This window comes from Callorhinus ursinus, unplaced genomic scaffold (genome assembly GCF_003265705.2).
Source record: "Callorhinus ursinus isolate GAN/ISIS: 27379988/994484 unplaced genomic scaffold, GSC_fseal_2.0 scaffold3, whole genome shotgun sequence".
Classification (NCBI taxonomy): Eukaryota; Metazoa; Chordata; class Mammalia; order Carnivora; family Otariidae; genus Callorhinus; species Callorhinus ursinus.
This window is the reverse complement of record NW_027397065.1, coordinates 31,975,814-31,993,096: the sequence shown is the minus strand read 5'-3', so window position 1 is coordinate 31,993,096 and position 17,283 is coordinate 31,975,814. Positions and strand designations below refer to the sequence as shown.

The following is a 17,283-nucleotide window of genomic DNA, read 5'->3' as shown; positions in this document are numbered from 1 at the left end:
CAGGCAGAGACGATCTGACTTTTGCATTTAAGAAATTCTCCCTAGCAGGGTGAGTGAAGAGCCTACAGGGGAGCAAAAGAAGACAGGGAGCTTGGCCGGGGGCCGTCACGGTGGTCCGGGCCAAGGCTTCAGAGAGGAAACATTCCCAACCCAAAGGCTGATTTCTCAGGACAGAACGTGAGACTTGAGTGGGTGGAGAGGGAGGGGGGGCATGAGAATTTTCAAGGTCAACATCCTGTGCTCACTGACCCACTGGCCATTGTGACTGTTTAGTGCTTGTTGCCACCAAGCCACCTGTGCTGAAGTGAGCCCCCACTGCCCTGCCTGCAGGGTCCTCGCTGCGGGGTCCTCAGGTGCAGGCTCCAGGGCCGGCTGGCCAGGGTGCTGCTGCCAGGCCTCCCTCTGACTAGGGCAGCACTCCCCCATCTGTCTCCCCAACGCCACGCCGGGCCAGAAATCCTCAAGGACGGATCCCGCAGGCTTGGGGAAAATGCACCAGACGAGGTGGAAGAGCCAGCAGCATTTTTTTTTTTTTTTTAAGATTTTATTTATTTTGAGAGAGAGAGAGACAACGAGAGAGGGAACACAAGCAGTGGGAGTGGGAGAGGGAGAAGCAGGCTTCCCGCTGAGCAGGGAGCCCGATGCGGGGCTCGATCCCAGGACCCTGGGATCATGACCTGAGCCGAAGGCAGATGCTTAATGACTGAGCCACCCAGGCGCCCCTGGAAGAGCCAGCGGCATTGCCCTGGGAAGCCTGGCCCCAGACCGACCACGGGTCCCTCTCTGGTCTCCAGAGAGGGGTCTCCAACCCCTACCACTCCCTGTGGCCTCATCCTTAACTCTCGTGTCCCCCCAAACCACAGACAGACTCAGAGCCATGGCGGGGGTGGGCATCAGGACCACCCAGACTGAGCCTGAACCAAGGCGCTGCCCCGTATTAGCTATGTGCTTTCTTGAAGGTGCTCCAGCTCTCTGTGCCTTCATCTCCGAATCCACAGAATGGGATGATGATAAGCGATGTAGGTAGGGCTCCAGCCATAAATTCACTCCTGGCTGAGTTCACTCCTCAGCATGAAGGACAGTCAATAAAAGGTGATTATTGTTATGCTGGTTCTGAGATTATGCTGGATTATCTGCAGCAATTTTTCTAAATGTCAGAATGTGACTTGCTCATATCTGATCTCTCTAGATAAACGAAATCAGAATAAGCAAAGTGGTGATGATGATGATGGTGATGGTGGTGATCTCATGGTCACCATTTTCTGAGCCTTTACCAATGTACCGGCATGGAGTTAGGGACCTGGACGCATTCTTTCATTTAATCTTCACAAGAACCCAATAAGGTAGAGAGACCTTTTTTAAGCCCAATTTATTGCGATATAATTTATCGACAGTAAAATTCATTTTTGTTTAGATACACAATTCTACCAATTTGGACAAGCATATATAGTCATGTAATCACCACCACGATTCAGACAGAGAATATTTCCATCACTCCCCCAAATCTGTGTGTGATCAACATTTCACCCCCATTCTCCAGCCCCTAAGCTATCATTACTTTGATTTCTGTCCCCATTGTCTTGCCTTCTCTAGAATGTCATATAATTGGAATCATACAGTATGATAAATTCTTAAGATTAATTTTTGATTACACAGCAATACATGAATATTTTATTCATATTAAAAAAATCTGCAACATTGCAGAGGAGTCCTACGTCTGTTTGAAACCGTAGCCAGTCCCACCCCACCCCCTTCCTCCGCAGGAGGGCTGAGAGCCAAGTGTTTAAGAGAGGGCAAAGCAAGGCCAACCAGATCAGAGCAAACACTGGCTGTTAACTAACTAGAGTAAAATGCGGTGCATATTCCCCTCATCTCACAAAGAGGCCAGCCCAGCACCCCACAGCTACCCCGCAGAGGAACCTAGAACAGACCTCAGGTCTCTTGGACCCCATGTCCAGGCTCGCCACTCTATGTGACTCCACAGGGTGACGGGGAGATGCTAAGGGGAGAAAGTCCCTCTAAGCAGGGCAGGCACCTGTGGGAGAGCCCACCCCTCATCACGCAGCTGCAAGCAGGGCCAGGTCTCACTTTGTCAGGTCTCCCCACCCCACCTTCTCTTTTCCCACCTTGACATCTAGAATGGTGATGGCAATGTTCCTTTAACGGCTGCCACCAGCAGGGAGAAAACCACCTGGGGCTGGAGCAGTCAGATCCACCAGGAGAACTGAGATAGGGAGCGAGTCGGCCTGCAGGCTGAGCCACAGCCTGGGGTCCTGCCCCAGTTATGAATGAGGTCAAGGACTTGGTATGTATAAACGCCTCTTCCATCTCTGACATTCTCCCGCAGGCCTCAGCGAGCTAAGCTCACACCTGGAGAGGCAGAAGCTGGTAGGTGGCTCCCACTCACCCCTACTTTTTTAGTATCTGAACACACGGCCACCCAGCAAGAAGACCACATTTCCCAGCCTCTCTTCCAGCTATGTGCTATTATGATCTGGCCAATGAGATGTAAATGAAAGTGTCATGTGGGGATTCTGTAACAGCTCCTTTAAAAAGTGGAAATGGGGTGTGTGTTTGTCAAGTTGTCCTACCCTCCCTTCTTCTATCCTGCTGTCTGGAATACAGATATGATTGCTGGAGCTCCTACAGCCACCTTGTCACCATGAATAGAAAGCCAGCATGAGAATGGGACCAACACAGAGGAAAGTGGGACCAAGAGTTGGAGAAGGAAACCAAGGTCTTAGAAGAACACAAAAATAAATAAATAAATAAATAAATAAACAAACAAACAAAATAAACAAACAAAAAAACTTCCCAGATCAAGCTGTGTCTGAAGCCGGGAACCAATGAACTTTTTAGTTATTTGTGCAAATAAATTGCCCCTCCCACAATCTCCCACCTTTTTTTCCCACTAAACCAATTTAAACAGTCTTTGATCACCTTGTAACCTAGAGAATCTCAACTCATACGAGACCACCATTTTTATTTTGTTAAATTCTACCCAGAACAAGGAAAATCTTCAAAGGTAGTCTGTGCTGAGAGAAGGAACACCCAAGGGCCATATCATAAGTACTCACATCCAGTCACCTACTGTCATTTCTCCATCTGAGCACCCTGTGGTAAGGGGCTACGCAAGAAAGGCCGGCATTTCCATAGATATGGAAAGGGCTGCCACAAACTCCGGAGACTCCTGAGATAAACTCAGCGGGAAAGTACCTTCCTCACAATGGAAGAGTAGCTGGATGGTGCTACATTATACTGAAAACCTCCCCTCTCCTGAGCCATCCCACAATCCTGGGCCTGCCTCTCAATATTCTGGGGCCCCAGACCCCCGGCCTTTCTTCACTCACTGCCCACCAGACTGGCAAGACCCAGGCACCCTTCTGTCCTGCTGTGGGACACTCGGCCAGCCCCTTAGCCCCTCTAAAGTCTCAATCTGGTCAGGAATAAAACAGAAATACTCAGATCAGATACACAAAAGTACCTACCCCAATCTCTGGCATACAGTGACTAGTCACAAAATATTCACAAAAGTGATTTTCTTTCTTTTTTTTTTTTTTTTTTTTTACTGTCCAAGCTTGTCTGGGATATCAAAACCTGCTAACATCCCCATTAAGCTCTTACAAAATGGGTGTGGGGATCCCCACTTTTCAAAGAACCTCCCTCAGGTGTCTCATTTTCACCTCCTAAGGGTGCTGTGGGGTGGGGCAAAGGAGGCATCACACCCATCCTATAGCCACCGAGGCTTGAGGGGGTAAGTGACCAGCTCAAGGACACATGGCTTTTTGAACAGGAAGTGTTGGTTTTCTAATGAGTGCCTGCATTCTCTCCAAGAACCCAGCCCCTGCTCCCGAAAGGGGACTGAGCAAAAAGGTACTCAAACAGGCCACGTGAATTGCTGAGGCGGAGGGAGTGAAGGGCACCAGTCCTAGCCTAGGGCCCTAGAGCCCACCCCAGCACCACCACATCGGATCAAGGAAGACTCACCCAGCATGATGGCGTCCACAGCTCCTCCAGGACAGAACTCGATCATGATCTACAGAAAACACAAGGCAAAGTAACAATGAGCAGGGGTGCACAGCCCGGGGCCCAGCCCTGGTCCTGGCAGGATCAGCCGGCACCCAGCGCCCTGGCTCCCCGGCCTCTCCTCCTCCTGCCCCAGGGCCTGTCCAGTCTGCACTACCCTAATCGGACCCCAACCCTCACAGGAGGCTCTAAAATCCAGAAGGGTTGCTGGGCATTTTTCAGCGGAAAAAAGAAAGTTGCCATGGAAACCACAGCTGCCGCCAACAGCCTTGCCACCAGGCCTGCACCTTCCCTGCTCCTCGGTCTGCCCCCTCCTGTGCCCCCACCTGCCAACTGCCCCTCCCTAAGCTTCCCAGCCAGCAGTCCCAGCAGCCCCTCTGCCCGCATACAAGCCGGCCATGCCCTTGCCGAATCCCAGCACCCATCTCTTGCCTCTCTCCATCTTCTAGAGGCCAGGGCCCTCGCCGGCTTGGAACACCAGAACATTGGCGCCTTGAAGACCAGCTCAGGTGTAGAAACCCAGAAACGGGATGGGGCTGACCAAGGCCACAAATGATTTAGTGGCAGGTCCTGCACTAGAAAGGTTTCCTAACTCCCCAGGTCATTCATTTACACATGCATTCATTCATTCATCACACACCCAGTAGGTAGCGGGCCCAGGCCCTCAAGGGGCTCCCAGCCCAGCACAGGGGCCAGAGAAGGACAAGAAGACTGTGAAGTGCCATTGGTGCTGACGCAGGCCCTCCCTCTCTGGCTCTCGCCCATCCTCGCTCTTTTTCTGGGCTCCTAGCGCATGTGCAAAGATGCTGTATTTTCCTGAAATTACGGAAGCAAGTAGGTGGGGACGGGGCAGAGCCTCACAGGCTGTAGCAGATGTTCCTGAAATCTCCTCCCGGCTCCCAGCACCTGGCCCTGCTTGTGGCAAAGTCCCTCCAGCTCAGCTTGGCAGAGGCAGGCACCAGGCCGTGGGGCCCATCATTCTCGTAAATGGAAAAGAAAACTGCTGCCATGACCCGCTGGGCCAGAGCTGCTCTCCAGCCAGAGGAGGGAGGACAGGCCTCAGTGTTTCCATGAGTCTCCAGCTTGTGGTAGACCTTCCAGAGACTTCCCGTCAATGTACATATAAGGATGCAGTGATGCACGGCTGGACCCAGGTCTCCGGCCCACTGTTCACTAGCTATGGCCTTGGGACACTAGAGGTACTAGATACTGGGGGTAGCAACACAGTGCTGGCTCTCCAGCAGACAGGCCTGCACCATGCTGGGGGGAGGTCCATGCCAGGGGACAGAGCCACGTACGGGGACACCACCAGCTCGCACACCACCTCCTGCCAGGGAGGATGTGGCCTCTGAGGCTCCTAGGGTCACTCCAGTCGTGCCTGACCAGTACTCCCCCAGGACTTCTAACACTACAGTGACCCTGGATAAAAGCCACCAGAGATGAATTAATGTCCTACAACCCAGAACAGTGAGATGAGGTACTTCTTCCTCCCCCTCATTCATTCATTCACTGCTTCATTTAACCAACCACCAACTAACCAGACATGTTCCCAGCGGTCAGGGAACAGAGGTGACCCAGACACAGGCATTGATCTCTTGCAAGACAGCATCTCATTCTGCCTTTTAATAATTCTCAGGTCCCCAGAAGGGCAAAAAACATCCTATTAACTACCAGAAAAGCCCAGCCTCAGCCACGAGAGGCAATGTGGAAAAGAAGCAAAACTGTCATTATGCAAAACCACTTCCTCAGCAGCCTGTAAAATGGGGGGACACACACCCAAACCCCACCGGAATGACAGGTCATCCAAGCCTTGCTGGGCGACAGGCACCCAGCTGGGGCCAGTCATACAAGTTGTTACTAGGACTCCTTCCTTGAGCTCAAAGGTCTGGGATTTTTCTGTTCTTGTGTTGGTTTTGGGAGACTCGATAAAAGGTATCCTCTCTCCTCTCACCCAGAAAAATGCAAACAGGAACAAGGGTTTGCATGCAATTCTACTGAATTCTCACATACCCTGAAGTCCCCCCAAACCCAGGTCAGGAGCCCCCACTCTGCCTCTCCAGCTGTAAAATGGGAGCATACTAGGGACCACCCAGAGTTACAGTAAGGACTGGATGAGGTGGTGTTTACAAAACAACAGGCCCAACTCCGCCCACACAGTGAACACAAGGCAGGCTCAGGCACTTCCCCCTTCTCAAACAGCCTGTGGTTCAAAAGGATTTGAATTCAAGTCCTGGTACTGCCACTTAATTGGCTATGTGACCTTGAGTAAGTCACTGAATCACCCCAAGCCTCAATTTCATCTGCAAAATGGCACTAATCACCTCTACCTCCAAGTCAAGGCAGTTAAATGAGATTCTCAACATGAAAGTGCAAGAACCAAGCCAATTAACATGCTCCTGCTGGATCTCAGCAAATAAAACCACCAGCCAGCGTCACACTCAGACCCTGTTATTCAGGCTTCCCACAAATCTATGCCTTCCTAGAACTACAGTTCATCAACACGCCTGCTGTTATCATCAAGACTCAGTGTGAGCTGTGGCCAGACCCAGGCAGTTCCTGCATTTGTCAGTGAAGTTGTCCTTTACACAATACCCTTGCACAAGGTCTCTATGACCACCCTCTCCAGAGTTCAGCACTAGGAAAGCTTGAGCATCCTGCCAATCTGGTTTGCTTCCTCTTCCGCAATTCAAGATCTCCATGACCCCATGCACTTCCCTTTTGTAATTTTTTAAAATTTACTGATTGATTGATTGATTGCCTGATTGCTTTGGCTGCTGGGAAGCTCTTGAGCTTATCTTTGGTTTTATTCCCAGGAATACATGTACCAACTTTCGGCTCCACGCCAGGATTAAACCCACAATATTTCACAACTTGCATATGGACCCCAATGAAGTGTTTTTAAAAGATGACCATCCGGGGCGCCTGGGTGGCTCAGATGGTTAAGCATCTGCCTTCGGCTCGGGTCATGATCCCAGGGTCCTGGGATCGAGCCCCATGTCCAGCTCCTGGCTCAGCGGGGAGCCTGCCTCTCCCCCTGCTGTGCTCTCTCTCTCTCTCTCTCTATCTCTATCTCTGTGTCTCGAATGAATAAAATCTTAAAAAAAAAAAAAAAAGACAACCATCCTGCAGAAGTCTGAAGAAACAGCACTCTTTGGTATTAATCACGCATGTGTTAGAGTGATATCCCATGAACCTTTATGTAAATATTGCCTGACTATCCTCTCACATAGAGCAAAATATGGTTTGGGTTTTCTTCCCCCACGCCTTTTTCCTCCCATCCTTTTGGCTTTAAAAATTTCACATCTTAGTGCCTTAATGTGATACCAAAAAAAAAAAAAAAAGGTCCCTTTCATAACATAGCTGTTACTAGGTTCCATTATACGGATCTTAACGCTCTACCTTTCAGCTTGTCAGTGGCAGGGTTGCAGGGGACTTCTACAGAAATGCATGGGGTTGGGGGCGCCTGGGTGGCTCAGTCATTAAGCGTCTGCCTTCAGCTCAGGTCATGATCCCAGAGTCCCGGGATTGAGCCCCACGTTGGGCTCTCTGCTCAGCGGGGAGCCTGCTTCTCCCTCTCCCTCCCTGCTCTCCCTCTCCCTCTCTCTCAAATAAATAGATAAAATCTTTTTAATAAAAAGAAATGCATGGAGGGGCGCCTGGGTGGCTCAGTCGGTTAAGCATCTGCCTTCGGCTCAGGTCATGATCCCAGGGTCCTGGGATCGAGCCCCACATCGGGCTCCCTGCTCAGCGGGGAGCCTGCTTCTCCCTCTGCCTCTGCCTGCCTGCCTACTTGTGCTCTCTCTCTCTCTCTGTCAAATAAATAAATAAAATCTTAAAAAAAAAAAAAAAAAGAAATGCACGGGCTTTAGTTAAAATAATCTCAATTAATAAAATAATAATAAATAAAAATAAAATAAGCATCTCATGACCTTAGGAAGTCACTAAATATACATGCTTAGAAAACAGAATGGAAGCACATACGTGAATACCCAGGGAAGGATTACAGGTAGTCTATACTTGTATATATGTTCCACATTTTAATCAACAAATAGGAGTTATAAAAATATTAGAAGTAAACTTTCTTTTTAATGGTAAGAACTGGCCTAAAATAACCCCTGGCTACAGATGCATCTATTCAAATGCAGGGGGATAGGGTATCTATAGGCCTGTTCACAATTAAAGCCCCAGCAGGCCTGGGCTCACTGTGTCCAGGGATGATTAAAGGCTCCTCAGGATCAAGGGTTCCTGGGTGCGAAGCTCAAGGCCTCTAAGCCCTCACCAAGCCCCAAATCCAACAGCTGCAAGTACCAAGGACTAACTCCTTGAAACCAGCAGAAACTCATCCTTCACGCTCCCTTGAGAGCAGCAAGCCACCTGGGGCTCAGGGTTTTCTCAGGACCTGGAGAAGTAAGGTTTGTGATCAGTTTAATCCATCAACAAGTACCAACCGAGGGTCCACCAGGGGCTCTGCAGTGCTAGGCAGAGCAGGGCCAGAAAAGTCATATTCAATCAACAAACACTATCTGAGCTCTGTCTATAACAAACCTGGGGACTGGGGACCCAGGATGAACCAGACAGGTCCCTGCCCCAAGACCACAGGCAGAGGCCAATACAGGCACATCGTGACTGTGTTACCTAAAAACCTGTGGCCATCCTGGAAGGCCTCCCAGAGAAGAGCCGGCTTTGAAGAGCAAATTTGCCACATGAAGAAGGACAAAGACTTTGCAGGCAGAATACAGCAAGTGCAGTGGCCAAAGCAGTGTGGGAGAGTATGAAGAGGGGGATGGTGGAATGTTCGAAGGGGTTCAAATGGATGGGAAGACAGCGGGTCACAAAGGTCACCTGGAACTAGAATTCGAACAATCTCAAAGAATGAACTTGACCCTGAAAGCTCTGTATGTCTGGAGAAAGGCACCAGAGGGTTTTAATAAGCGGTGTTACAGACAGGTTTCTGCTTTAGAGGATCCCCCTGGATACGGTATCTCTAGAGGGCGGAAACACAGAGGAACAGTGGATTTAGCACAAATAGCAAAAAGGCCAAGGTATCATGGCTGTCTTCTGCCTGCGGACACAGCATCCTTTCCTTCCCTTTTGTGAAACAGTCATGATAGCTGAGCGGGACTCACCTCATCCCCAGTGGGGAGAGGAGGCTTACCCCAATCGGGGAACTTCTCTGCCTCTTGCCCTGAGTGCTGGCTCAGGGCCAGTCTAAGCACAGCCAAGCTGGTGAGCTCTGTTTCATGGTGTGGGATGCCCTGATATCTCCCTCTGGAGCCAATGAGGAAGCACGCAGCCTTGACAGTTGTAGGCAGCCATCTTGCAACCATGAGGGAAGCCGGAGTTGAACACAGCTGATACAAAGAGGAGTGCGGAGAGAATCCCAGTGTAACTGAGCTACGCTGGGACTCCCCTCAAACCTGACCTTCCCCTCTACTCTTCAAATAAAATATGCAAGCCAATTAATTTCTTCCACTGTTTAGGCTAGTCTGAGATTTTCTGTTACTTGTTACCAGAAGCACCTGACCTCACATTTGGCAAGAGATGATGGGGATGAATTAGAACAAAGAGGAGGATGAGGGTGCCATCTCATGGGGCAAGTCAGATTTTCCTAGTAATCTCTAGGTGCCAGCAGCTAAAAACACTATGCCAGTAGTCTTCAAACTCTAGCGCGCACTGGAATCATCTGGAGAACTTGCCAAAACAAAGGTCACTTGACCCCACCCCAGGTCTGGGGTAGGATCCAAAAATCTACGTTTCCAACCAACACCGGGGCAGGGGGGCGGGGCTGTTGCTGGTCCCCTGACCACACTTTGAAAACCACTGCTCTATAGAAATGTGCAAAAGGGCAAGAAGCCTGGACCTTGAGGCCACATCTCTCTTCCCCCTAGCAAAAACTAATACAAGATGGGGGTAGAGAAATCTGGGGAGCAAACTGGCGGAATTATCATCTCTTTTATCCTCCTTATTAACCTGAACTTCCTCATCAGTGTTCCTTATTCTTTGTGCCTCTAACCAAAGAGCTGAGGGCTTGGGTAGGATGTTAAGATCATCCCGATAAGTCTTTACCAAGTGATGGTTTGAGAAGCCCTGGGTATCTTCAGAAGCTTTAGGGATTTGCATTATTAAAGATGGTCAGACAGAAAAAGATGGAGTCCAAAACAGTGAGTATTTTCCAAAAAAATGAGTGTATATAAATATTATATATTACATATTAATGTATATTAACATATATAACTGTATGTGTGTGTATATGTGTGTGTGTGTGTGTATATAATTATTTAAATATTCTCCCATTTTTTACAAAAAAGCTTTGAGGATCCCTGAGTGCATGTCAAGAAGTATAGGAGGATTAGTAAAGATCGGGTGGGTAGAAGTGACACCAAAATCACAAGCAACAGAAGAAAAAATAGACACAATGGACTTCATCAACAATAAAAGCTTTTGAACAGGGGCGTCTGGGTGGCTCAGTCAGTTAAGCAGCTGCCTTCAGCTCAGGTCATGATCCCAGCGTCCTGGGACTGAGCCCCGCAACCGGCTGGTTGCTCAGCGGAGAGCCTGCTTCTCCCTCTCCCTCTGCCTGCCTCTCCCCCTGCTTGTGCTCTCTCTCTCTCTCTATGTCAAATAAATAAATAAATAAATCTTAAAAAAAAAAAAAAAGCTTTTGTACATCAGAAGGCAGGATCAAGAAAGTGAAAAGACAACCTGCAGAATGGGAAAAATACCTGAAAATCATATATTTTGATAAAAGACTAGTATCCAGAATATATAAAGAACTCTTACAACTCAACAATGAAAGGACAAATAACCCAATTTAAAAAGGACAAAGGATTTGAATAAATGTTTCTCCAAAAAAGAGAAACGAATGGCTGATAAGCATAGGAAAAGATGCTCACCATCATTGGTCATTAGGGAAATGCTAATTGAAACTACAATGAGATAGCACTTCATAGCTGCTAGGATGCCTAGAATCAAAAAGATGGAGAACAATAAATGTTGCCAAGGATATGGACAAATTGGAACCCTCAAACAATGATGGGGGGAATGTAAAATGGTGCAAGTACTTTAGAAACAGTGTGGCAGTTCCTCAAAATGTTAAACATAGCATTACCATATGAGCCAGCAATTCCACTCCTAGATATACATCCAACATATTTAAAAACACATGTCCATTTGCCAGATTGACGAAGAAAAAAAAGAGAGGACTCATCTTACTAATATCAGAAATGAACAGGGACATCACTGCTGATTTTACAGAAACAGAAAAGATTATGAAAGTACCATGAACAACTGTACACCAACAAACTGGATAACACAGACTAATTCCTAGAAACACACAACCTACCAATACTGACTCACAAAAAAAATAGAAAATCTTAATGGACACTACCTAATTCATTCTACGAGGCCAGCATGACCCTATCAAACACCAGACAAACACACTGCAAGAAAATAAAACTACAGATCAATATCCCTGATGAATACTGATGCAGAAATCCTCAACAAAATACCAGCAAATCAAACTCAGCAGCATATTAAAGGGATTATACACCATGACACAGTGGGATTTATTCCTGGAAGGATGGTTTAACATACAAAGATCAGTCAATGTAATAAACCACATTAATGGAACGAAGGAGGAAAAAAACATGATCATTTCAATTGATGCAGAAAAAACATGTGGCAGGGTGGATCAGTGGGTTAAGCGTCCAATGCTTGATTTCAGCTCAGGTCTTGATCTCAAGGTCGTGAGTTCACCCTGTATTGGGTTTTTTTTTTTAAGTCTACTTAAAATAATAATAATAATAAAATTAAAAAAAAGAAAAAGAAAAAAAACATTTGGGGCGCCTGTGTGGCTCAGTTGGTTAAGTGACTGCCTTCGGCTCAGGTCATGATCCTGGAGTCCCGGGATCGAGTCCCACATCGGGCTCCCTGCTCAGCGGGAAGTCTGCTTCTCCCTCTGACCCTCCTCCCTCTCATGCTCTCTCTCATTCTCTCTCTCTCAAATAAATAAATAAAATCTTAAAAAAAATTTTTTTAAGAAAAAAACATTTGGCAAAATTCAACACTCCTTCATGAGAAAACCACTCAACACATTTGGAATAGAATAAAACCACCTTGGGGCACATGGGTGGCTCAGTTGGTTAAGCATCTGCTTTCGGCTCAGGTCATGATCTCAGGGTCCTGGGATGGAGCCCTGTGTCAAGGCTCCCTGCTCAGCAGGGAGTCTGCTTCTCCCTCTTCCTCTCCCCCAGCTTGTGTTCTTCCTCTCTCAAATAAATAAATAAAATCTTTAAAAAAAATAAAAATAAAACCACCTCAACGTATCAAAGGCCATATATGACGGTGTAGTGAACATCATACTCAATGGTGAAATACTGAAAGCTTCTCCTTTAAGATTAGGAACAAGACAAGGATGCCCACTTTCTTCACTTCTATTCAACACAATACTGGAAGTCCTAGCCAGTGCAATTAGGCAAGAAAAAGAAAACACAAAGAAGCAAATTGCAAAGGAGGGGTAAAGTTATCTCTGTTTGCAGATGACATGATCTTATATGTAGAAAACCTTAAAGATTACGAACACACAAAAAATTGTTACAACCAATAAACACAAATTCAGCAAAGTTGCAGGATATAAAACAACACACAAAAATCAGTTGAGTTTCCATACACTGACAATGAATAATCCAAAAAGGAAATTAAGGAAACAATTCCATTTATAATAGCATCAAAAAGGAGAAAATAACTCAGGAATACTTAGGGGAAAAAAAAAAACTTAATCAAGAAGGCAAAATATTTATACATTGAAAACTATAAAACATTGCTGAAAGAAGTTATAGAAGGCATAAGTAAATGGAAAGACATCCCATGTTCGTGGACTGGAAGACTTATTTTTTTTAAAGATTTTATTTATTTATTCAAGAGACAGCAAGAGAGAGAGAGAGAGAGAGCATGAGCAGGGGGAAGGGGCAAAGGGAGAGGGAGAAGCAGACTCCCCACTGAGCAGGGAGCCCAAAGCAGGACTCAAGGGATAATGACCTGAGCCAAAAGGCAGGCACTTAACCAACTGAGCAACCCAGGCACCCAGGAAGGCTCAATATTGTTAAGATATCAATATTACCCCATCTACAGATTCAGTGCAAGCTCTATCAAATCCTAATGGCATCTTTTGTAAAAATTGAAAAATCCATCCTAAAATTCATATGGAATATCAAGGGACCTCTAATAGCCAAAATGATCACATTCTTGAAAAAGAAGAAAGAAATCTCACACTTCCTGACTTCAAAACTTACTAAAAAGCTACAGTAATCAAAACACCTTGGTACTGAAGAATGACTGACATATATACATCAGTGGAAAGATAGCCCAGAAATAAACCCTTACATATATGGGCAAATAATTTTCAACAAGGATGCCAAGACCATTCAAGGGGGAAAGGACAGTCTTTTCAACAAATGGTGTTGGGAAAACTAAACATCCATATGCAAAAGAATGAAGATGGTAGACCCTTACACCTTATACCATATATAAAAATTCACTCAAAATGGATCAAAGACCAAAACATAAGAGCTGAAACTATAAAACTCTTACAAGAAAACACACGGAAAAAGCTTCCTGACATTGTATTTGACAATGATTTCTTGGATATGATGCCGAAAGCACTGGCAACAAAAGAAAAAATAAACGTACTGGACTTCATCCAAATTTAAAACTTTTGCGCATCAAAGGACACTATCGACAGACTGAAAAAGCAACCCACAGAATGGGAGAAACTATGTGTAAATCATGTTATCTGATAAGGGACTGATATCCATAATACAGAAAGAACTCCTACAACTACATAACGAAAAAGCAAACTAACAAAATTGGGCAAAGACTCGAATTGACATTTTTTTCAGAAATATACAAATAGCCAATAAACACATAAAAAGATGCTTAACATCACTAACTAGGGAAACACAAGTCAAAATTACAATGAGATGTCACTTCACATCTAGTAGGATGGCTATTTAAAAAAAAAAAGGAGGGGCGCCTCGGTGGCACAGGTGGTTAGACTCTTGGTTTTGGCTCAGGTAGTGAGTGATCTTGGGCTTGTGAGACGGAGCCCTACAACGGGCTCCACCCTCAGTGGAGAGTCTGCTTATTTACCCTCTGCCCCTCCCACTTGTGCTTTCTGTCTCTCTCTCTCTCTCTCTCTAATAAATAAATCTTAAAAAAGAAAAGAAAGAACAAATATTGGCACAGATGTACAGAAATGGGAACCCTTGTGCATTTCTAGTGGGAATGTGAAATGGTGTAGCCATTGTGGAAGACAGTATAGCAGTTCCTCAAAAAATTAAAAATAGAATTTAAAATATTAAAAATGGAAATGCTTTATAATCTGGCAACTCCACTTCTGGATATATACCCAAAAGTTGAAAGGAGGATATTCAAAAGATATTTGTATACCAATGTTCACAGCAGCATTATTTACAATAGCTAAAAGGTGGAAACAACCCAAATGTCCATCAACAGACGAATGGAAAAACAAAATACGGTATATACATACCATATGTATACAATGTACTATCATTCAGCCTTAAAAAGAAAAAAGGAAATTCTGACACGTGTTACAGCATGGACGAACCTCAAAGATGATATGCTAAGTAAAATAAGCCAGCCACAAAGCACAAGCATGATCCCTCTTATGTGAGATACCTTGAGTAGTCAAATTAACAGAAATAGAGAGTAGAAAGGTGATTGCCAGGGGATGCAGGGGGAGAGGAGAATGGGAAGCTGGTGTTAAATAGTACACAGTTTGGGGCACCTGAGTGGCTCAGTTGGTTAAGCACCTGATTCAGCTCAGGTCTTGATCTTAGGGTCATGAGTTCAAGGCCCACACTGGGCATGGAGCCTACAAAATAATTAATTAATTAATTAATTAATTAAAAATAATGGTACACCGTGGGGCGCCTGGGTGGCTCAGTTGTTAAGCGTCTGCCTTCGGCTCAGGTCATGGTCCCAGGGTCCTGGGATCGAACCCCACATCGGGCTCCCTGCTCGGCAGGAAGCCTGCTTCTCCCTCTCCCACTCCCCCTGCTTGTGTTCCTGCTCTCGCTGTGTCTCTCTCTGTCAAATAAATAAATAAAAAAATCTAAAAAAAAAAATCTCTCCTCTCTACCAGATCCACCTTTTTGGGCTAAACATCAACACCAAGGTGATCTAAAAAAAAAATCTCTCCTCTCTAACAGATCCACCTTTTTGGGCTAAACATCAACACCAAGGTGATTTCTGCCCTTGTAAGTAACACACCAAGAAAACTTAGTGCAGCCGTTTTACCCACACGGTCTCACTCTGTGCCCTCAACCTCCTCAATAAGTGCCTGCCAGGTCAGTGACCTGGGGTCAGCCTCAGTTTCCCCATGCCTGACATTTAATTGGAATCAAGAGCTTATTCTGTGCCAGGCCCTGTGCCACATGCTTTGCGTGGATTATCTTCCACTCACGATTTGAAGTAGGTATCCCAAAAAATGCCTATACTTCCTGGGGCTTATTGTGAGGATAAAATAGGATAATGTATGCCAGGCCCTGAAAACATGACTGGCACACAGTAAGTCCATGCTCAGTAAGTGTTACCAACTGTTATTAGCATTTAGTGATATTTTATTCCCATTTTACCTATGGGGAACCTGAGGCTCAGAGAGATTAAGGTCTCTCTGATTCAGTGGGGTTTTTTTTTTCTTTTTTTAATAAAAGCAAACGAACTAAAACCATAAGAAATAACCCAGTAGAAGATTTTTATTGTGTCAACACTGAATGGAATTAAACCCAATTCCGAGTAAAGAGAAAGGGAGGCTACAGAAGAGGCCATGACAATCCATACTGGAAAGGGACTACTGAGTGCACAGAAGCTTTTGTGACGGGACAGCTGGTCCCTTCCCAGCCAGGGAGGACCCGCCACACCTCTCAAGGCTGTGAACGGATGAAACAAGTAGTGGCAGAGCCCCGACCTGAACTGGGACCGATCTGGGTGCCAAGTCTGGGCTCTGCTCATGTCCCCAGTGGAAGAGACCTAATGACCCCATCCTCCCTTCCTCATGCCTCCAGGAAGAAGCCACAAAAAGCTTGAGTTCCAGCCCCTGGGTGGGTAGGGGAAAGGGCCCCTCTCTCTCCCTGCTCCAGCCCTCCCTGGGCCCCACCAGTCCACTCACACATACCAAGTGAGCGTGCTCACCGGGAGATAAGGGAGCTAGGATGTCCCAGTCCAGATAAGAGAAAGCCTGGACCACCCACAGGGTTTAGACATTAACTTTTACAGCCCACAGGCAGCAGGCCGAGCAGCAGGATCGGGGCCGGGGCCGGCACCACTACAGCCCAGCAGCCCCCGCGGGACAACTGAGGCACGCGAAAGCCAGAGACGAGGCATCAACACTCTGCTCTGGGCCCGGGGCCCCTCATCTCCCCCGCCTTCCCTGAAGTCAATGAGAGCACTGAGTACACACAAGGTGCTCAATAAATAAATGTTGGTAACATTCCTGGAACTAAAGTTAAGTAAGCCAGAGCCAGGAGGTCTCTGGACATAGTCCCAGTTCTGCCACCGTCCTTCCGTGGGGCTGGCAAAACCCCTTTCCTGCTCTAGTCCTCAGTTTCCACACCTGGAAAATGAAGCTTTGAACAGCTCTAAGTCATTTGCAACACTGGCATTTTAGGGCTCAAGGTGAGGAACTAAAGTCATTTTATCGTTGAATAAGTAGTTTATACTTATAAAAGTCCATCCATATCATCCATTAGCAGAGCCTCAAGCTTGCACTTGATCAGTAAGTGTTTACTGGATACATGAATGAATGATTATAAGTGAAACATTTCAGTGGCCTTAAGATGCCCAGAAATCAGGGCAGAATCAAAGGCTGACTAACATAGCTGACAGCCAGATGCGGCAAAGCCAGACAGAAGCCAGTCCCTCCCAATTCTGCCACCCAAGACAGGAGAGCTGATGGCTGCCAAGAGTGAGCACCTAATGCATACTGGCACCGTGCTAAGCACTCCTTTACTGGGAGAAATTATACTTATCCTTCTTTTACAGGTGGGGAAACTGAGGTTTGGTGAGGGAAGGGCTTCCCCAAAGCCACTCAGCACATAAGGGACAGAACCAGGACATAAACCCAGTCTGTCTGACTCCAAGACAGAAAGGCGGCTGATGCATGGAGCCCTGAGCAAGCCCTTTGCCTCTCTGGGCTTGTTTCTTCCTGGGGAAGCAGACAGGTACTGCAATCATCCAGGC

General features: G+C 46.4%; 1 protein-coding gene across 1 annotated transcript in view; it reads right to left on the bottom strand.

Annotated features, from left to right (window-relative positions):
• The window catches only part of STK10 (serine/threonine kinase 10), a 117,793-nt gene that overhangs the window by 62,640 nt on the left and 37,870 nt on the right, over window positions 1–17,283 (bottom strand). The window contains exon 3 of the mRNA XM_025867035.2: window positions 3,988–4,036. Coding sequence (XP_025722820.1) covers window positions 3,988–4,036 — 49 coding nt within the window. The remainder of the gene's footprint in view (window positions 1–3,987; window positions 4,037–17,283) is intronic.